This window comes from Pseudophryne corroboree, chromosome 1 (genome assembly GCF_028390025.1).
Source record: "Pseudophryne corroboree isolate aPseCor3 chromosome 1, aPseCor3.hap2, whole genome shotgun sequence".
Lineage (NCBI taxonomy): Eukaryota > Metazoa > Chordata > Amphibia > Anura > Myobatrachidae > Pseudophryne > Pseudophryne corroboree.
In genome coordinates, this window is record NC_086444.1 from 1063449466 (window position 1) to 1063472919 (window position 23454).

At 45.6% G+C, this 23454-nt stretch overlaps 1 protein-coding gene across 2 annotated transcripts in view; it reads left to right on the top strand.

Moving 5' to 3' along the window:
* SCFD2 (sec1 family domain containing 2) overlaps window positions 1-23454 on the top strand; it is a 1002395-nt gene that overhangs the window by 137140 nt on the left and 841801 nt on the right. For both annotated transcript variants that reach the window (XM_063920937.1, XM_063920936.1), the window contains exon 4: window positions 21769-21944. In XM_063920937.1, coding sequence (XP_063777007.1) covers window positions 21769-21944 — 176 coding nt within the window. The remainder of the gene's footprint in view (window positions 1-21768; window positions 21945-23454) is intronic.

A 23454-nucleotide genomic window follows, 5' to 3' on the forward strand; every position in this document is an offset into this window, starting at 1 on the left:
GGTTGATTGCAAAAGCAAAATCTTCCTCTAACGGGCAAAACCATGTGCAGTGCAGGTGGGGCAGATATAACATGTGCAGAGAGAGTTAGATTTTGGTGAGTTATATTGTTTCTGTGCTGGGTAAATAATGGCTGCTTTATTTTTACACTGCAATTTAGATTTCAGTCTGAACACACCCCTCCCAAATCTAAATCACCCTGCATGTTCTATAGCCCCCCCCCCCCCCCACCCCCACCCCTGCATAGCACACAGTTTTGCCCATTAAAGGAAGATTTTGCTTTTGCAATCAACCTTGAATTAGGCCCCCTACATCCGCTATGGTGTGTCTCTTCCTCTTCTGAACCTTGCTTGGATTTCGGTAAGTTCATGTTCCATATACATTTGTAGTATCCGTTGGATGATCTTGAGCAGGATTTAATAACATCTGAAATAGGAGCAATTGGTAAGTGGGCCAAAACTAAACACGTTATCTTGAAAATTACTATTCGGTAAAATATTTTCTCTTACGTCCTAGAGGATGCTGGGGACTCCGTAAGGACCATGGGGTATAGACAGGCTCCGCAGGAGACATGGGCACCTATAAAGAACTTTTAGTATGGGTGTGCACTGGCTCCTCCCTCTATGCCCCTCCTCCAGACCTCAGTTAGATCCTGTGCCCAGAGGAGAAGGGTGCACTGCAGAGAGCTCTACTGAGTTTTCTGTGGAAAAAAGAATTTTGTTAGGTTTTTTATTTTCAGGGAGCACTGCTGGCAACAGGTTCCCTGCATCGTGGGACTGAGGGGAGAGGAGCAGACCTACTTAAATGATAGGCTCTGCTTCTTAGGCTACTGGACACCATTAGCTCCAGAGGGAGTCGGAACACAGGTCTCACCCTGGGGTTCGTCCCGGAGCCGCGCCGCCGTCCTCCTCACAGAGCCGGAAGATAGAAGTCGGGTGAGTATGAGAAGCAAGAAGACGTCAAAGGCGGCAGAAGACTTCAGATCTTCATGAGGTAAAGCGCGCAGCGGTAAGCTGCGTGCCATTGACACAGAAAGCACTGATGGGTGCAGGGCGCTGGGGGGGGGGGGCGCCCTGGGCAGCAATAAACCTTGTTTTTGGGCAAAAAAGGTCACATTAGGCTGCGGAGGCAGCAAATAGATGATCCCCCGCCATTTTATTAAAATTGAAGAGGGACCGAAGCCCGCCGCTGGAGGGGGCGGAGCTTGATCCCTCAGCACTAACCAGCGCCATTTTCTCCACAGAGGCTGCAGAGAACGCTGGCTCCCCGGACTCTCCCCTGCTGAACACTTCAGAGGGCTGAAAAAGAGGAGGGGGGCACATTGGAGCGCAGTGAGTGGGAAGATTGGCATTATATAATAATATAAAAGCGCTGTCTGGATTTTCCAGTGTCAGTTTGGCACTGGGTGTGTGCTGGCATACTCTCTCTCTGTCTCTCCTAAGGGCCTGGTTGGGGATTTGTCCCCTTATAGGTATATTCCTGTGTGTGGGGGGTGTCAGTAGGTGCGTGTCGGCATGTCTGAAGCGGAAGGCTTCTCCAAGGAGGAGGTGGAGCAGATGAGTGGGGTGTCCCCGTCGGTAGTGCCGACTCAGGAATGGATGGACATGTGGCATATGTTGAATACAAGTGTGGCATCTTTACATAAGAGGCTAGATAAAGCTGAATCCAGGGAGGCATCAGGTGGTCAATCCTCGGATTGGACCGACTCACAGGGCCCGTCGGGGTCTCAAAAGCGTCCCTTGTCACTAATTGTGGACACAGATACTGACACGGACTCGGATTCCAGTGTCGACTATGATGAAGCTAGATTGCACCCTAAGGTGACAGAGTATTCAGTGTATGATTATTGCAATAAGAGATGTGTTGCATATTGCTGATGAACCCTCTGTTCCAGACACGAGGGTACACATGTTTAAGGGAAAGAAACAGATAATAAACTTTCCCCCATCTCATGAACTTAACGAGTTATTTGAAAAAGCTTGGGAGACTCCAGATAAGAGGCTGCAGATTCCCAAAAGAATTAATATGGCATACCCTTTCCCTACACAGGACAGGGTACGTTGGGAATCCTCTCCCACTGTGGACAAGGCTTTAACACGCCTGTCCAAGAAAGTGGCGCTGCCGTCTCCAGACACAGCGGCCCTCAAGGACCCTGCGGACCGCAAGCAGGAGACTACATTAAAGTCTATTTATTCGCATACTGGTGCTTTGCTCAAACCGGCAATTGCGTTGGCATGGGTATGTAGCGCAGTTGCAGCTTGGACAGATACCCTGTCGGCTGACCTTGATACCCTAGATAGGCATGCTACTTTGTTAACTCTAGCCCATATTAAAGACGCAGTCTTGTATATGAGAGACGCTCAAAGGGACATTGGGTTGCTGGGTTCCAGAGCCAATGCCATGGCTATTTCAGCGAGATGATCCTTATGGACCCGCCAATGGACGGGTGATGCGGATTCGAAAAAGCATATGGAGGTTTTACCCTATAAGGGTGACGTGTTGTTTGGGGATGAGCTCGCGGACCTGGTTTCCACAGCTACCGCAGGTACATCTACCTTTTTACCTTTTATTCCCCAACAGCAAAAGAAAACTCCACAATATCACATGCAGTCCTTTCGGTCGCAAAAGTCCAGAAGAGGTCGGGGATCCTCCTTCCTTGCCAGAGGTAAGGGTAGAGGAAAGAGAACACCTGCTTCAGCTGGTGCCCAGGAACAGAAGTCCTCCCCGGCTTCTACAAAACCCACTGCATGACGCTGGGGCTCCCCTGCGGGAGTCAGCACCAGTGGGGGCACGCCTTCGACTCTTCAGCCAGGTCTGGGTCAGGTCAGACGTGAATCCTTGGGCGTTGGAAATAGTTTCCCAAGGCTACAAACTGGAATTCGAAGAGGTGCCCCCACGCCGATTTTTCAAGTCGGCCTTACCAACTTCTACCCCAGAGCGGGATGTAGTGTTAGCTGCAATTTAAACGCTGTGTCAACAGCAAGTAATTATCAGGGTTCCCCTGAACCAACAGGGAAAAGGGTACTATTCGACCCTCTTTGTGGTCCCGAAGCCGGATGGTTCGGTCAGACCCATTTTAAATCTAAAATCCCTAAACCTGTACTTGAAAAGATTCAAATTCAAGATGGAATCGCTCCGAGCGGTAATAGCCAGCCTGGAGGGGGGGAGATTTTATGGTGTCACTGGACATAAAGGATGCTTACCTTCATGTCCCCATATATCCCTCTCATCAGGAGTACCTGAGATTCGCTGTACAGGATTGTCATTACCAGTTTCGGACGTTGCCGTTTGGGCTTTCCACGGCCCCGAGGATTTTCACCAAGGTAATGGCGGAAATGATGGTGGTCCTGCGCAAGCAAGGAGTCACAATTATCCCATACTTGGACGATCTCCTGATAAAGGCGAGATTAAAAGAGCAATTGCTGAGAAACGTGTCACTCTCTCTGAGAGTGCTCCAGCAACACGGTTGGATTCTCAATCTACCGAAGTCACAGTTGGTTCCAACAACTCGACTAGCGTTCCTAGGTATGATACTGGACACGGAACAAAAGAAGGCTTTTCTCCCGTTGGAAAAAGCCCAGGACCTCCAGAACATGGTCAGAGACCTGCTAAAGCCAAAAAGAGTGTCAGTTCATCAATGCACTCGTGTTCTGGGAAAAATGGTGGCAGCCTACGAGGCCATCCCCTTCGGCAGGTTCCATGCGAGGACGTTTCAATGGGACCTTCTGGACAAATGGTCCGGGTCTCATCTACAATTACATCAATAGATAACACTGTCCCCCAGGGCTAGGGTGTCTCTTCTATGGTGGCTGCAAAGTGCTCACCTCCTAGAGGGTCGCAGATTCGGCATTCAGGACTGGGTTCTGGTAACCACGGACGCGAGCCTCCGAGGATGGGGAGCAGTCACCCAAGGAAGAAATTTTCAAGGACTATGGACAAGCCAGGAGTCCTGCCTGCACATAAACGTGTTGGAATTAAGGGCCATATACCACGGCCTTCGACAAGCGGAGAGTCTTCTTCGAAACCTATCGGTGCTGATTCAATCGGACAATGTCACAGCAGTGGCTCATGTGAACCGCCAAGGCGGGACAAGGAGCAGAGTCGCGATGGCAGAAGCCACCAGGATTCTTCGCTGGGCGGAAAATCACGTAAGCGCTCTGTCAGCTGTCTTCATTCCGGATGTGGACAACTGGGAGGCAGACTTCCTCAGCAGACACGATCTCCATTCAGGAGAGTGGGGACTTCATCAAGAAGTCTTTGCAGAGATAACGGGTCTTTGGGGACTTCCTCAAATAGACATGATAGCGTCACACCTCAACAAGAAGCTTCGGAGGTATTGTGCCAGGTCCCGGGACCCTCAGTCAATAGCAGTAGACGCTCTGGTAACGCCATGGGTGTTCCAATCGGTCTGCGTGTTTCCTCCTCTTCCTCTCATCACAAAGGTGTTGAGGATCATAAGGCGAAAAAGAGTACAGACAATACTCATTGTTCCAGACTGGCCTCGAAGGGCCTGGTACTCATATCTTCAGGAGATGCTCACAGAAGATCCTTGGCCTCTTCCTCTAAGGGAGGACCTGTTGCAGCAGGGGCCCTGCATGTTCCAAGACTTACCGCGGTTACGTTTGACGGCATGGCGGTTGAACGCCGGATCCTAGCTGAGAAGGGTATTCCGGAAGAGGTCATACCTACTCTAATAAAGGCTAGGAAGGAGGTGACGGCAAAACATTATCACCGTATCTGGCGGAAATATGTCTCTTGGTGTGAAACCAAGAATGCTACTACGGAAGATTTCCATTTGGGTAATTTTCTCCACTTCCTACAGACAGGAGTGGATATGGGCCTAAAATTAGGCTCTGTTAAGGTACAGATTTCGGCTCTGTCGATATTCTTTCAGAAGGAATTGGCTTCTCTTCCAGAATTCCAGACTTTTGTAAAGGGAGTGCTACACATCCAGCCTCTTTTTGTGCCCCCAGTGGCACCATGGGACCTGAACGTGGTGTTGCAGTTCCTAAAATCACACTGGTTTGAACCCCTTAACACGGTTGAGTTGAAATTTCTCACCTGGAAGGTGGTCATGTTATTGGCCTTGGCATCTGCAAGGCGGGTGTCAGAATTAGCGGCCTTGTCTCACAAGAGCCCCTACTTGATTTTTCATGTTGATAGAGCGGAATTGAGGACTCGTCCTCAATTTTTACCTAAGGTGGTTTCTTCATTCCATATAAACCAACCTATTGTGGTGCCTGTGGCTACGAGTGACTTGGAGGATTCCAGGTCCCTGGATGTAGTCAGGGCCTTAAAGATTTATGTAGCCAGGACAGCTAGAATTAGGAAAACAGAGGCTCTGTTTGTTCTGTATGCAGCCAACTAGATTGGCGCGCCTGCTATTGCTCGCTGGATCTGTAACACGATTCAGCAGGCGTATGTTACAGCTGGATTGCCGTTACCACATTCAGTAAAGACCCATTCCACTAGGAAGGTGGGCTCTTCTTCGGCGGCTGCCCGAGGCGTCTCGGCATTACAGCTTTGCCGAGCAGCGACTTGGTTGGGGTCAAACACTTTTGCTAAATTCTACAAGTTTGATACCCTGGCTGAGGAGGACCTAGCATTTGCTCAGTCGGTGTTGCAGAGTCATCCGCACTCTCCCGCCCAATTGGGAGCTTTGGTATGAACCCCATGGTCATTACGGAGAACCCAGCATCCTCTAGGACGTAAGAGAAAATAAGATTTTAAACCTACCGGTAAAATCTATTTCTCCTAGTCCGAAGAGGATGCTGGGCGCCTGTCCCAGTGCGGAAAATCTGCAAGACTTGCATATGGTTATTGCTTACATAAGGGTTATGTTACAGTTGGAATCGGTCTTGGACCGTTGCTGTTGTTTGTTTATACTGTTAACTGGTTATGTGTATTCCAGGTTATATGGTATGATTGGTGTGGGCTGGTATGAATCTTGCCCTTAGATTTACAAAATCCTTTCCTCGTATTGTCCATCTCCTCTGGGCACAGTTCTCTAGCTGAGGTCTGGAGGAGGGGCATAGAGGGCGGAGCCAGTGCACACCCATACTAAAAGTTCTTTTATAGGTGCCCATGTCTCCTGCGGAGCCCGTCTATACCCCATGGTCCTTACGGAGTCCCCAGCATCCTCTACGGACTAAGAGAAATAGATTTACCGGTAGGTTTAAAATCTTATTTTCCATTGTGCTAGTACAGCTTTAAAGGAAAACCTGAATAAGTGCAATGCTAATATCTGTTCCATAGTAAAAGTGGAAATCCTGGCACAAATGAAAGTAAAGGCCCATCAGCGCTCACAGCTCATCGCTTATGCATACACACTGGGCGATTTTGAGATGAAAGCATCTCACTTTTGGTGTATTGAGCTGCTTTCAGCTCAAAGCCGCCCAGTGTGTATGCATAAGCGATGAGCTGTGAGCGCTGATGGGCGCTCCCGCGTCATCACTGGCGGCCGCCATTCATCTACTGGTATTACCAGTACATAATTCCGTACCTGGACGATCTTCTGATAAAGGCACCGTCCAGGGAACAGTTGTTGGAGAACATTGGCCTCTCAACCAGACTCCTGGATCACTAGTGGATTCTGAACCTACCAAAATCTCACCTAGAACCAACAGAGAGGCTTCCTTTCTTGGGAATGATACTGGACACAGAGTCTCAGAAAGTATTCCTTCCCTTGGAGAAGAACGAACAACTGCTTAACAGCGCCTCTGGGAATTAAAATATTTGTGACTGTATTCCCCTGATCCAATGCGCTACCGTACAAGCACAGTGCACATGTTTAAGAAAAGGAACAAAGTAAAAAAATAAAAACCGGCTGGGCAATGGAACAGGGAAATAGATTTAAAAAAATAGAGAGCTGACGTAAGTGTAAAAAGACAATTTATTAAGCGTGTAAAATAATTAACACAAGTACCGTATATACTCGAGTATAAGCCAACTTTTTCAGCACCTTTTTTTTTGTGCTGAAAAAGCCACTTCGGCTTATACTCGAGTGAGTATTTAGGAGGGACACGGAGGGCACAGCGCGTGGCTCTCCTGCGACTCCGGCGGCAGCAGCGTGTGTGTGTTAAAGTACGTACACGAACCGGCACTTCCTTTAACACACACGCCGCTGACGCAGGAGGGACACAGGAGAGCTGTGCCCTCCATGTCCTTCCTTCAGAAGACAGCGTGGGAGCGACGGGACAGCGCGGGAGCGACGGAGGGTAAGTAACAAACTGGCACTGTGGGGCATATCTGGCAGCATGAGGGCATATCTGGCACTGTGGGGCATATCTGGCAGCATGAGGACATATCTGGCACGGTGGGGCATATCTGGCACTGTGGGGCACATCTGGCAGCATGAGGGCATATCTGGCACTGTGGGGCATATCTGGCACATCTGGCATTGTGGGGCATATCTGACAGCATGAGGGCATATCTGGCACTGTGGGGCATATCTGGCACTGTGGGGCATAGCTGGAAGCATGAGGGCATATCTGGCACTGTGGGGCATATCTGGCACATCTGGCATTGTGGGGCATATCTGGCAGCATGAGGGCATATCTGGCACTGTGGGGCATATCTGGCAGCATGAGGGCATATCTGGCACATCTGACATTGTGGGGCATATCTGGCAGCATGAGGGCATATCTGGCACTGTGGGGCATATTTGGCAGCATGAGGGCATATCTGTCACTGTGGGGGTATATCTGGCAGTATGGGGGTATATCTGGCAGTATGAGGGCATATCTGGCACTATGAGGGCTGTGTACGGCTAGAGCTGCATTTCCCAACCTAGGCTTATACTCGAGTCAATAAATTTTCCCAGGTTTTTGTGGTAAAATTAGGTGCCTCGGCTTATATTCGGGTCGACTTATACTCGAGTAGATACGGTATATAATATACTAAAAACACTAATTAATAATGAGCTAGTGTCACTCAAAGACTACTAAAAAAGGTAACCGGTTACCCACTGATCTGTTAAAAAACAGGTAATGTAACTGAGCGAACAGCAAGAGTAACAAATAAGTTTAACAATAGGTCCTGCATGTGGATAATTTTCATCATTAGATTGAATGTGCATAAATGATCCATTCAAAGGTTGTAGTGCACAAGCAAAACAGTCCCGCAAATCAAAGTTTAAACTCCCCGTGCTGTTTGATATGGTCCTGTGATGATGATAAAATAGCCCTTCCAGCTAGATCTGTTGGACAAATGGTCTGGATTGCATCTTCACGTGCACCAGAGGATTCGTCTGTCGCCAAAAGCCAGGATCTCCCTCCTGTGGTGGCTGCAAACTTCTCACCAAGTCGAGGGTCGAAGGTTCGGGATTCTGCTAACCACAGACGCAAGCCTCGGAGGTTGGGGCGCAGTCACCCAGGGGGTGCAGTTTCAGGGAAGTTGATCAAGTCAGGAAGTTGTCCTTCCAGTAAACATCCTGGAACTCAGGGCTATCTACAACGCTCTTCAACAAACCGCTTTTCTTCTGAATCAAGCTATTCAGGTCCAGTCAGACAGTGTGATGGCAGTGACGTACATAAACCAACAGGGCGGAACAAAAAGCAGTAGCAATGTCAGAGGTGTCAAGAATTCTACTCTGGGCGGACAAACACGCCGTGGCGTTGTCAGCGGTCTTCATTCTGGGAGTAGACAACTGGGAAGCCAACTTCCTCAGCAGACACGACCTGCACCCGGGGGAATGGGGCCATCACCCGGAGGTGTTCCGGTGGTTGACACGTCGGTATCCACAAATCGACATGATGGCCTCTCGACTCAACAAGAAGCTCAAGCGGTATTGTTCCAGGTCGAGAGACCCAGAAGCAGTGGTGGTAGACGCTCTGACAGCTCCGTGGGTCTGCCCGCTGGTTTGGGAGCTTTGGTACTTTCCCATGGTACTAAATGGATTCACAGTATCCCCAACACATAGCTCGCTGTAGTATTTTCGGTAGCTCACAGAGCGCACGGGCTTGGGAGGTCACTGACACTCCTCCCTTCATTTTTAATATGGTGCCGGCCATCAGCCAATCAAAGCTCGTTGACCGGCAGTGGCGGCACCCGATTAGCTGCCGGACCGCGAGTTTTGATTGGCTCACTTACCAGCACCATATTTTAAATGCTCGCCGCCGCAGTCCCTGTCACCCACACCGCAGCCGCTCTCCGGACTTCACAGGAGAGGCGCGCGCTGCGCTCTCCTCCCCTTCCATCCCTCATACAGGAGGAGCAGCACTGGCGGCAGTAGAAGAAGCCAACAAGGGTTAGCACTGTGTGGGGCACTGTATCAGACACTGTGGAAGGGGGGGGGGGGCATTTTAAATGGCACTGCGGGGGGGAATTGTATCTGGCACTGGTGGGGGCATTGTATCTGGCACTGGTGGGGGCATTGTATCTGGCACTGGTGGGGGCATTGTATCTGGCACTGCTGGAGGACATTGTGTCTGGCACTGCTGGAGGGCATTATTTGTATATCTGGCACTGCTGAGGGGCATTATTTGTGTATCTGGCACTGCTGAGGGGCATTATTTGTGTATCTGGCACTGCTGAGGGGCATTATTTGTGTATCTGGCACTGCTGAGGGGCATTATTTGTGTATCTGGCACTGCTGAGGGGCATTATTTGTGTTTCTGGCACTGCGCGGGGGGGCATTACTTGAAGTTGTGAGGCCACACGCACTTTTGCAGGAACACACGCGCATTGGGGAGAGAGGGGTAGCTCCTTCAGAGGTTTTATTTTCCGAAAGTAGCTCACACCCCAATTAAGGTTGGAGACCACTGCCCTAGGACGTAAGAGAAAATAGGATTTTAATTACCTACCTGTAAATTCTTTTCTCATAGTCCGTAGTCGTTCTTCCTGCACTGGTACTTGGTTAAGTAATGTTGTTTGGTTCAGCTGTTGCTGTCCCTGTTTACAAGTTTTGGTTAGCCTGGCTTTCCTCTTGTTATGGTTGTGCTGATTCGAAATCTCACCACTTTCCCTTTTTTCTATATCCTTCTCTCAAAGTATATCCGTCTCCTCGGGCACAGTTTCCTAGACTGAGTCTGGTAGGAGGGGCATAGAGGGAGGAGCCAGCACACCTAATCAAATTTCTATAGTGGCTATGGCTCCTAGTGGACCTGCCTATTCCCCATGGCACTAAATGGATTCCCAGTATCCCGTACAGACTACGAGAAAAGGATTTACCGGTAGGTAGTTATAATCCTATTTTCATTAACACCTAATAAGAACCTTAATTATGTGCTAATATCAACCAAGCCTAATTGCTAAATTATATGCCATTCCACTGACTAAACACAACTACACTGGCATACATGCTAAACTCACATTAAATTAATATTCAATTTGAGTTTTCAGGGTTCTGATGACTAAAGCCCTGAATAGAATCTTTCTAGAAGCATTTATGGTTAATTACTCAAATGAATTCTGAATTTAGGGTATAAGAAGCAGGTTGCTATAGGAGCAACTTGTATGTTGGTGGTGTAAAAAAAACAAAACTATAGAACAAGATCATGCAAAACCGTTACACCTAGTACTACGGAGCGTAAAAATATAATTTCAATGGTATCCGGTTGATAGATAGACAGTGTCTAGTTAGACAGTCAATAGATGGACACCATATGTTATACCTATATAGTCGACATATGGTCAAACAGGGTCAAACAGGTCGACAGGGTCAAAAAGTCAACATGAAAAAGGTAGACCGTGTAAAAGGTCGACATGAAAATGGTTGACATAAAGGAAATTTTTTTATTTAATGTCTTTTTGGACTATTTCATACCTTCTCTATCCATGTGGGGACAGAGATGGTTATAAACCTTGTGCCGAGCGCAGCGAGCCACCGAGCCCAAAGCGTGGCGAGCGTATGCCTTTCTACAATTGGGGAGTACCAGATGACAAAACTATCCACACAAACCACAAAAATGCAAAAAACATGGTGTCTACCTTTTTTTTTTTTTTTTTTTGTCGGCCATTGTCATGTCGACCCTTTGACCCTGACGACCTTTTGTACGTTCTACCTTTTTCATGTCGACCTTTTGACCCTGTCAACCTAATGTCTAGCTAACATGGTTTCTATCTATTGACTGTCTAACTAGACATTGTTCATCTGTCAACCCACACCCATTTCTACAACCAGGGCCAGAGTAACAGTAGGGCGGATGGAGCTAGTCTGGATGCCTCTGCACATGTACCTAAAGTCAGCTGTGACTAGAATATGCAGCAGGGTTTGAATGTAGTGTCTCTGCGGGTTGGGTATGCTGTACCGGCGGCCGTGATCCCGTTGTCGGGTTCTCGGCTGCAGAATGCCGGCAGGGGCCACAAGTTCTATTCCCATTTTATGGTTGTCATGGGCACCCACGAGTGGGTATAGTCCCTGATAGTCGGCGGGCCGACTGTCGGCATTACGAGCATGCGGGATGTCGGGGTCTGTATTGTGACCAGTGGTCTACTGACCGCCGGTCACATAACTACAGCCCGTCTCTGCATGTCCGTGCTGATTTGTCAGCCCCAACATATTCATAGCCATAGCGTATCCATTTTGTTTGAACAAAAGACAATCAACATTAGTATGTAATGATTACTGTTTTATACTGAGGTACAGGTTGAGTATCCCTTATCCAAAATGCTTGGGACCAGAGGTATTTTGGATAACGGATTTTTCCGTATTTTGGAATAATTAGATACCATAAGCAGATATCATGGTAATGGGACCTAAATCTAAGCACAGAATGCATTTATGTTTCATATACACCTTATACACACAGCCTGAAGGTCATTTTTGCCAATATTTTTTATAACTTTGTGCATTAAACAAAGTGTGTGTACAAACACACAATTCATTTATGTTTCATATACACCTTGTATACACAGCTTGAAGGTCATTTAATACAATATTATTAATAACTTTGTGTATTAAACAAAGTTTGTGTAAACTGAGCCATCAAAAAACAAAGATTTCACTATCTCACTCTCACTCAAAAAAGTCCGTATTTCGGAATATTCCGTATTTCGGAATATATGGATATGGGATACTCAACCTGTATTTTATTTTCATTCTTTAACAACTTTGCCATTATGTTTTCCTACACAGGAAAAGTGCACTTTGGTACAGATATCTGGATTTTGAAGTAAAAAGTTCCTTTCCCCTTTAATAAGAATCCACATATTCTCAACACAACACAATACATTAAAGTGATTACCCCTCAGTGCATTGCTCAGTAAGAACTGTGAAGCTTTTCATTAGGCTAACATGAAAATGTCAGTATACTGTAGCAGCCACTTCTAGAATTTCATTTGCTGCGTGGCACAGTGACTCAGACCTGCATTGTATAGCTTGAGGTTCCTGGTTCACCAGAAGGTAACAAAACTTCCTAGAACACATCTTTCACTTTTCCATAAACACTACAAAAAGATAAAGAGCATTGATTTGGGGTACAGCAATCACATTACGTAACAGTCAAAGCTCAGATGTGGTATTGTATGTTGCGCCTCAGCAAAACGTTCCTTTTTTAACGCCACATCGTATAGTTTAAATTACTTTTACTTGCATGGCTACATAAATATGTTTTGCATTATTGATCTTATTTGTGGAAGAGATTGCAAAATAGGACTTTGAAAGCATCTTATTACCACCTGGTCAGTTAAGACGCATTTTAAAATTGCATATATGTGGGCAGTGGGTTGGAAACGTAAGGTCATTTATCTTTATTTAGTGTAGAAGTACAGTAATCTGTACTGTAATCTTTTCCTGGTGGGGCGAACATGTTAATGGAACCATTATGTGTATCATTTACCATAGTAGAGTGGCTTAATGCATCTGACTTTTGGCATAAGGAATTAAACAACATGTTTCAGAATTCGCATTAATCGTCACATATTTTCTGCTGCACAAACACTTCTGACAGTGACTTTGCAGGCAGTGCCCCCTAGAGTCGCTCTTTCTCCGATCAGAAGGGTAGATTTTACAAATGACATGTTTGCTTATGTTTCTTGCAGGAAATGAAAAGCATATGTTGAAATGCCTTAGGATTTCATTTTTTTTTTTCAAGGGGCTATAGGCTGCTGGTTTGTGACATATCAGTTACCTTCTCTTATATTACTAATTGTTTAAGGATTTATTTATGCAAGGTAGTTTGGTCATAATTCTGAGACAATGGCTATTACTAAGTACCCCAATTAATGTATTTTTTCTACCATAGATTTGCCTATTTTCTGTTGTGGTTTTATTTGTAAGTTATGAAAAATATGCTGCCCCTGCCTCAATACAAAATTCCCTGCGTTACGATTTAAATTGTATCCTTTGCTTCATTAACCCGCCTGCTCCAAGATCCTTCTGCTGAGGTCTCCGTGTTTTAGATTGGTTGTAGCCTCAGACTTGATTGCACTGATGTAAGCATCCAATGTGTTATTTCAGGTGTGGTGCATGTTTAGTTTAAAGAAATGCTGATTTTTTTTCTATTATTATTCTTTTGTACACTGCAGTTGATAAATTAATGTAAAGCGCTTTTGAAGAAAGCTGTTGGACAGACTGAAATTTTGCTTTTATCTTTATCTTCTAAAGACTTGTACTTTCTTTTAAGAAAATGTATTCAGAAAACAAAAATATTGCTTAGTGGTTTGTAATAATTGTCAAATATTGCCAAAGTTAAAAAAAAAATATCTGCTTGTATATATTTATTTATAAGGCGCCACATGTGTTTTGCAGCGCCGTACAAAGGACAGTACAGGGAGACAAAACATATCATTACAGTAAATAAATAACAGAAATAGAGTACAGGTAACAAGGAGCACCACACATTATCAAAACATAATACAGCTTAGATGTAAGTATTGAGGGAGTGATCAGCGTACCACTAGAGGCTGGTGGCCATAGTTGGAGATGAGCCTTTACTAGCAGGATAAAGATGGTCGTTGAGTAGGGGAGAGCTGCGAGTGAAATGTGTCGAGACGAGGGCTTAGATAACAAGAGGAAAGAGGGCCCTGCTCTGAAGAGCTAACAATCTAGTGGAGATGGGTGACAGACAGATGACAAGAGGTGCAGGCAAGCGGGAGGTAGCCTGATGGCAGTATGCAAGCAAAGCTGAGATGTTCATGGCATGAGGCAGAGGGGTGGAGGCGCGGCTTCAGGACTGGGTTATGCATCGGGAGGGTATGCTTTGATGAGTAGGTGGGTTTTTAGTGCCCGTTTGAAGCTTTGCAAGGTCGGGGAGCGTCTAATGGAGCGGGGGAGTGCGTTCCACTGAAGGGGTGCAGCACGGGCATAGTCTTGAACACGAGCATGGGAAGCAGTGACCAGGGCGGTGGAGAGGCGACGGTCATTGGTCGACCGTAGGGGGCGGGAGGGAGTATGAAGGGAGAGGAGGTTGGAGATGTAGGGAGCAGGGTGAGGAGTTTGAAGAGGATTCTGTAGGGGAATGGAAGCCAGTGTAGATTTTGTCGAAGGGGAGTGGCAGATATGGTGCGGTGGGAGAGGAAGATAAGCCTAGCTGCAGAGTTCAGGACAGATTGGAGGGGAGCAAGTGAGGCCAGTGAGGAGAACATTGCAGTTGTCAAGTCGTGAGATGACCAGTGAGTGTATGATAAGTTTAGTTGCACTCTGGGAGAGATATGGCCTGATACGAGCAATGTTGCGTAGCTGGAAACGACAGGATTGTGCCAGAGCTTGGATGTGGGGAGCAAAGGAGAGGGAGGAGTCAAGAGTGACGCCCAAGCAGCGGAGTAAATAAAAAATTATATATATATATATATATATATATATATATATATATATATATATAATTATAGAGTCACATGCCAATCCCTCGAAATGAGGTTGGAGACAGAACCAGCACTGCGTGATTTTCAAAACAAATCTTTACTTCAAGTTGAACTTCTCTCATAGAGCACTTACATCGACATCAGCATGTATCGACAACAGCATATACTCATCGCTTTGTGGTAATATTTCATCACTGGCAAACTCCCAAACAGCCGTTTTCGGTAAGTAACCTTCCTCAGGGGAATAACCAGGCAAAGTGTCAAACTGCCATGTCAGAAAGTGCTTGCGTGCCGTGCAACCTTTGCAACACCTGTGAGCACATTATATGTGCTCACCGTGCCATACTCCCCACCAGCACCTGGAGTCCATCACCACCCACAGAGACAGGTCCCGCCACTGCACATACACCGGGAAGCACACGCCGTGGAACGCACGCCGCTCCACACGAATCCGGAAGTTCCGGTACGTGGAACGCAGGCTGTGTGTCACTCGGCGGAAGTCCTCCCCTCAGTGCTGCGCTAGCGGGCACAATGTCCCGAGGCAACAGGTGTATGCGTCCCATGGTTCTGGTAGTAGTATTGGCAACAATACAGTAACAAACATAACTAATAAAAAACTATACAGAAAAAAGTTACCCATAAGACTAACATATAAACAGTAAGGGTCATGAAGGAGATCAAGATTGCAATAATAGGGCACCTAAATGCCATCAGTGCTAAATAACAAATAGTATTCTCACATGACCAAAACCATCGAAAAGTCCTATGCATAATATTAATGAGGGAACATCTAACTAACATACAACACATAACATGGAGAGGGACAAAACAGACTTACAGACAGGTAAATGCAGGGTCAATGCGTACAGAAAAGTATATCGTATTATTAATAAACAGGGCACCATTACTCGTAGTGCACACAAGCAAAACCGAGATCCACCAGATCACAGCACCCTAAAGAAAAGGAACAAAGGAAAAATCTTCATTAAGACCATGAGGGGCCATAGACTCCATCTGATATATCCATCGACACTCTTGTTGGAGTAAGAGTCTGTCTATCACCACCTTTCCTCAAGGGTGGTACATGATCAATTGGCATGTAAGTAAACTCGTTCAATTTGTGTCCAGCAGAGACAAAATGCCTAGCAACAGGGGGAGTACTGCCATCAATTTACTGGTATGCCTTTTTAATCGAGGACCTATGCATGGCGATCCTCTCCTTCAGCATTCGTATCGTTTTACCTATGTAGATTTTCTTACATGGGAAGACAATCATGTAAGTCACAAATTTAGTTTCGCAAATCATCCTGTGTCTTAGGGTGTATTTTGTGCCTTTAGTCGGATGACAACAGATCTTGCCTGTCAACATGAAGCTGCAGTTAACACATCCATGGCATCTGAAAGCACCGGTTTGAAGTTGCAGCCACTGCGTTCCCGTGCCCACGCGAGGGCTAATATCGGAGAAGGTTACTTTCTCTTTCATATTACGGCTGCGTCGGTAACAGAACAGTGGCAACTGTTCACAGCATTGTCTCATCACAGGGTCCGTTTGCAGAATATGCCAATGTCTGCGGATAGACTGTCGGGCATTACTTGAGGAGATCGAATATGTGCTGGCGAAAACCAGTCGATCAGACTCCAATTTTGCCCGAGGTTTCAGCAGATCATCTCGTGAGAGCTGCATGCATTTATCAATGGTTTGTCGTACTTCGGTGCTGTGATAACCCCTATTGATAAAGTTATCACCCATCTTCGTGAGTTCCTCATGCAGTGTCTCACGGTTAGAGGTAATTCTTGTTACACGGACCAACTGGGAGTAGGGTAAACCCTTTTTCAGTGCCACCAGATGAAAACTTGATGCAAGAAGGAGAGAATTTTTGTCAGTGGGCTTCCTATAAATCCCTGTGGTCAACATCCCATCCTGTACTCGTACGGACACATCGAGAAAGTTAATCACAGAAGCATTATGGGTGCTTGTGAATCTGATGGACCCCGGAATACTATTGAGTTTAGCTACAAAATCAGACAAGAGCCGGTCACCCCCAGTCCACAGCATAAACAGGTCATCTATATAGCGCACATAGAACTTTATATATTTCGAAAAAGTTAAATCACCCATAATATGTCTCTGTTCATATTGATGCATGAACAGATTGGCATACGATGGGGCCATATTAGACCCCATCGCGGTGACTTTAAGTTGTAAGTAAAATGAGTTATTAAACAGGAAATAGTTTTTATGAAGCACTACTTCCATCAATAAAAGTAAAAATTCTAACGGAGGACCCTTATACTGTGGACTGGGGGCGACGGACTCTTTTACAGCAGACAAACCCTCAGCATGCCCAATATTAGTGTACAAACTGGCGACATCCAGGGTCACCAATGTACAGTCTGCTGGAAGTGGACCAATAGCATTAAGTTTGCAAAGAAAGTCAGTGGTGTCCCTAATGTAGTGAGGGGTAGCCTGAACCACCGGTTGAAGGTGGAAATCGATGAATTGAGAAATTGGTTGACCTAAAGACCCACGGGAAGAAATAATGGGCCTACCAGGTGGTTTGATAAGCGACTTATGCACTTTGGGCAAAGTATATATTAGAGGGATCTTCGGGGAGTCCTGTCCTAGAAAGTCAGAGGTGGATTCATCAATCCAACCATTAGAAAGTCCTAAGGAAATGATCGAGTCAATCTCTTTCTTAAACCGTTCAGTAGGGTCAAGGGGGAGAAATTTGTAACATTCAGTGTCAGACAACTGACGCAGAATCTCGTCAATGTAATCCTGACGGTTCATTATAACAATCACCCCGCCCTTATCTGCGGGACGTATAATGATGTCAGGGTTATCTCATAAACATTTGATGGCCTCAGACTCCTGTTTAGACAAATTAGAAAAGTGCATACGACCTTTCTGTATTGAGGCCAAAGTCTCATTACGAACTAACCTCATAAAGGTCTCAATCGACGCATTACTAGGTGGTGGATCAAACGTGCTCCTCCCCCTGAAGGTCGATTGTTGTCCAGTTAATCCACCCTTTCGTAGAAAGAAATCCTTTAACCGCAATTGTCGCTGAAATTTATATAGCTCTACTTCGCAGTCAAATTTATTTTGGCGGTGCGTCTGTACATAAGAAAGACCTTTAGAAAGAACCGTCATTTCTAACTCAGAGGATGAATAAGAGGACAAATTTACTACCGTTACTTCCTGCCTCCCTTCAAGTTTCTGCCTGTGTTTTTTGTGTCTCCTCCCCCCTCGCCTACAAGGTTTTTTGTGTTCTTGTTGCCCCTTACCAAACTCCTTGTTATTGGCTCTTTTGTCTAAAAAAGCAGCTGAATTCTTACTATGAGAGGAGTGGTCAGAGTCACTCTGTGAGGTATGTGACTCAATATCGGTAAATTGTGGGTCAATCCTTCTCCTGTAGCCTGACCCAACCCTCCAGGGTCGTCTGCTAGAGGAGGAGAATACCCACGGGTAAACCCTTGATTCCTTGTAATCGTCTTTGACCTTCCTATATTTGGTTTTTTTAAAGGCCAACAAATCGCTTTTGAAAGATGCCAAGTTATCTTCCAACTGTGTCAACCAATCAACAGAACTGTCAGCTTTCAATACTGCAAGACCCTGCAATTCACAAGCCGTAATCTCTTTTTTCACACTATCGATGTCACTATTAACTTGTTGAACAATCGGCAAGGAGATCAAGATTGCAATAAAAGGGCACCTAAATGCCATCAGTGCTAAATAACAAATAGTATTCTCACATGACCAAAACCATCGAAAAGTCCTATGCATAATATTAATGAGGGAACATCTAACTAACATACAACACATAACATGGAGAGGGACAAAACAGACTAACAGACAGGTAAATACAGGGTCAACGCGTACAGAAAAGTATATCGTATTATTAATAAACAGGGCACCATTACTCGTAGTGCACACAAGCAATCTTGATCTCCTTCATGACCCTTACTGTTTATATGTTAGTCTTATGGGTAACTTTTTTTCTGTATAGTTTTTTATTAGTTATGTTTGTTACTGTATTGTTGCCAATACTACTACCAGAACCATGGGACGCATACACCTGTTGCCTCGGGACATTGTGCCCGCTAGCGCAGCACTGAGGGGAGGACTTCTGCCGAGTGACACGCAGCCTTCGTTCCACGTACCGGAACTTCCGGATTCATGTGGAGCGGCGTGCGTTCCACGGCGTGTGCTTCCCGGTGTATGTGCAGTGGCGGGACCTGTCTCTGTGGGCGGTGATGGACTCCAGGTGCTGGTGGTGAGTATGGCATGGTGAGCACATATAATGTGCTCACAGGTGTTGCAAAGGTTGCACGGCACGCAAGCACTTTCTGACATGGCAGTTTGACACTTTGCCTGGTTATTCCCCTGAGGAAGGTTACTTACCGAAAACGGCTGTTTGGGAGTTTGCCAGTGATGAAATATTACCACAAAGTGATGAGTATATGCTGTTGTCGATACATGCTGATGTCGATGTAATTGCTCTATGAGAGAAGTTCAACTTGAAGTAAAGATTTGTTTTGAAAATCCCGCAGAGTGCTGGTTCTGTCTCCAACCTCATTTCGAGGGATTGGCATGTGACTCTATTAACCTCTATTTAACCGGACACCTGCTTTTTCTAATGGAGAGTGTCAGTGCGGCTTCCCGGAACTTTGTTCTGTGATTTGGCTATATATAATTATATATATAAAATTTGCAGTGATTTTATATGCACTGTTGTGTAAGATAGTGTTAATTGACCCATCTCCCAGGAGAGGGATAGCTGGATCTCTGCATGAACAGGTTATACTGCTTTTACACCAAAATCCCAGTTCTGACCCAGGATCTGGAACACGGTCAGAGCCGGATCAGACTTTGGACTCCCCCTTTTACACCGGAGTGCCGATCCGGGAATATCTCGGATCGGCACCGTTTATGCATGCGAGTGCAGTGTCTTTGGGGCCGGTGCTTATAGATGACCTCATCTCCAAGCGTCTGGAAACCTTGCAGATCAGGATTCACTGTGTCCCGCTGGGGGCAGCCCAGCATTCTGGAAGTTGCTGGGCTGCCCTCAGCCTCCAGCGCTGCCGGGCAGCGGATACAGTGCTGTGGTGTGCATAGACAGCATGCGCTGTGTCCCCAGTCTCCGGGGCTGCATTGAAGCGAGAACGGGGCTGCTGTCTGCATAGACAATGTGTGCCGTGAACACCAGCCTCCCGACTGCCCTGAGAACACTGCGTTTCGGGAGGTCTGCCATGCTGTAAATCGGTAACGGGTCGCATGACCTAGCTTACCCATTTATACCGCCTCCTACCTGTCTCTAACCCTGCGTGCAACCCGGGTTAGATTCCCGGAAAAATGGATTTGGGGGTTTTGGAGAAGGACCCTTTTACACCGCCTGCAATCCCGGGATTTTGCGTGCTCCCGTACAAAATCCCAGGATATTTCAGGCAGTATAAAAGGGGTATTAATGTATTTTGTGCAGATTCTTTTTTTCTTGTCTTGGTTTTTCTGCGATAAATAATTATGGGTAGATGTATAAAGCAGTGAAAAGGGTGGAGAAGTTGCCCGTGTCAACTTATCAGCTGCTACATATAATTTTTACAGTACATTCATTAATTTAATTGGCAATTCAAATGCTAAGCTCTTCTCACCTTATTTCCATGATTAATTTGGTCAGTATGATTGATTATCTAATTGTTGAGTATTTACCCCAGACACTATCTCTTGAATCACATTCTGTCATTGGTTATCCAAGTGCTACATTCTCAACATATTTCCAGGCCATTGTAGTTATTACAGTAACAGGTAAACTTCTCATTCCCAGGCACCTGCTTAGTTTGATTAATCATCCATGCGTTGGATGATATATAATAACTGCAATATAATATGACTGCAAATGCTGAATTTCAATATACTGCTCGAGTCCCAACACTTTGTATTTGTAAACAATAAATTAAGCCTATCATCTGTTGTTGGAGTTTTCTGTGAAACCAGATCTAAGGCAGCAGGTGGAGACGGTCTAGATTTTGATTATGGCAGGGTAGTCCTGAACAACAGATATACACAGCTAGATGGAATACATACTATATCTCGGCGGTCGGTATGCTGGCGGTCACATGACTGACCAAAGCATCCCAACATTGAAGATCCCGACATCGGAGGGGGTAAGTATTTCTACCCCCCATCCCCTACCCTAACCCTAAAAATGCATAGAGATAAAGAGTGTCCTAATAAACGTTGCACAATTGGGGTTAAAGTATCAGCGGAGTAAAAGTCAGTAATTCAAGGTAAACGGGTTGGAGCTGAAATCCCAGCGTTCAGATGTCAGCGGTCAGAATTCCTACCGCGGCATCCCGATAGTTAGAATCCCAACAGGGGTCATGTAAGTATGCTAACCCTCCCTCCTGAACCCCTTAACCCTAACCCTCCCTTACCTCAGCCTAACTCTAACACTCACTGGTGGTGCCAAAACCTAACCCCCCCCCCCCCCCTTCCCACTGCGTAAACCTAAAACTCAACCCCCCCCCCTCCCGCAGCCTAGCTCTAACCTTCCCCGTGGTTGCCTAACCCTCTCCCCCTCAGCCTAACCCTAACCCTCCCCCCACAGCCTAAAAGTAATCTCAACCCGCAGCTTACCTCTCCGGCGGTCCAGCATTGTGATCTCATTCAGGATGCCACCGTTGGTATTTCAGCTGCTGGGATCCAGACCGGATCCCAGATAAACATAGCTATATATCTCAATGTGGCTATTCCCTGTAGATTGCAAAATGCCTTTAATATACTTCATGGGGGGGGGGGGGGGAATCATAAGTTTGGTTAATGGCCCACCATGGAACATTTGGGGAGTTGCTGTGAAAATCAGTGGGTTTACTCCTCCCTTGCCTATTAGCTAGAACGTACAATTTCCTGAGGTCCGGTGGTAGGATCTGCTCCAATCAAGGTTATGAATTATATCCCCATTGAGACAGGTACATGTGGACTTGTCATTGCATTCTGTTTAGTAAAGGTAACTTTGTGGTATCTACAGGTAGAGTAACACCAGAGCAACTCCGATCACATGTCCTGCTCTTCAAAGAGAATGACCAAGCCATAGAAAACCACTGCGGCCTGCTCCAGCTGGCATTGGCCACAGTCCAGACTCTAAAGCATCCCCAGTGCATCAAGTGGGACAGCTTCCTGGCATTTGAAAGACTCATCTTACAGGTAACTGATGTACATTTTCCATATTTCTATATTAAAGTATTAGTATTTACCTTATAGAATCATTCATTAGGACTAATATATTGGTGATTTATTCCATAATGTTTGCACCATAGTTGTAATTATTCACACAGATTGAGGACCTGTTGGTACCTAAACTAATGGAAGGCCACGCATTTTTGTTCCTGCTTATCCCATCAGTTAGCAAGTGACCAGAAGCATGACTGGTTATTTATGTGCGCCTATAATATATTGTCTTGTTTATTACACTTTCACCTTGTGCAAGCAGTGCTACCTAATACTATATACTTTATACCTTCCTGTATGCTTTTATACCTTGCCTGTTCATATATTTCTGGTATTTTATTAACTATTTATTCTTCCTTAAGGGAGTTTCCCCTATAAATTGTATTTTTACGCAAACCACCCACTTCTGTTTTAGGGTTCTAATTTTTACTTGGTATCCTAATAAACCCTATTATAAAAAAAGGAAAAAAAAGTACTGAATACAATTGTTGAAGTCACTAGCATGTGAAAAAAAAAATTCTTGATGCTTGTAAATATAGAGGTGACAGCTAGCCACATTGTAACAGTATCTTTGATGCTGTTGTTAGACCCCATAGGACTGTAACAAACAATGATGTCTTTCTCCCTTCACTAAAGTAGCAGTATGCTCTCTAGACAACACAATTAGGGATTTAGGGGTCTATTTACTAAGCTTTGGCTGGAGATAAAGTGCATGGAGATAAAGTACCAGCCAATCAGCTCCTAACTGTCATTTTTCAAGCACAGCCTGTGACATGGAAGTTAGAACCTGGTCGGCTGGTACTTTATCTCCGTGCACTTTATCTCGATCCAAGGCTTAGTAAATAGACCCCTTAGTTCTATTCTAAGTACCTAGCCTTTCACCATAGTGAATATTGACTTAAGATGAAAGTAAGCCATGAAAAACACAGCTTTAGCTCCAACAGGAAGAGAATGTGGGAAAGTAAGGTGCTGCCAGTCCCAGGGCCCACAAACGTCAAGTCAGGAGGCATATGGACTGTAATTTCTAGGAATGAGAATCCTCTCCCTTTCCTCCGTTCTTTGAAACACACCATGCAAGTAAAGTGACCAATGAGATTTCATGCTCAGCAGATTACTTAGGTGGAGCACAGTGATGTTTTTATGTAATATATTCTCCAGGCTTAATAGAAAGTACAGTATACTGGTCTCCTTTAAGGATAGAAATACACCTTGAAAGTGCTAAGAAGAGCAATTTTTCTCAACAGATTAAAATGTATCGCGCCCAGGGGATAAAACTGTGCTGCACATATTTAGGTGTGTCACCATACTGGTTGGAGGTGGCTACTTGGCAGTCACATCCTTCTGCTGAGCCACAATAGCCACAACATTGGAGCTTTTGAGCTCTCTTTTCAAGCAGTCATTAAATGCAACCAAATTAGTAATCACAATATCTAGAAAACAGCCCCCTACACCTATTGTTGAACTGTGTATCATAAGAGTAATGAAA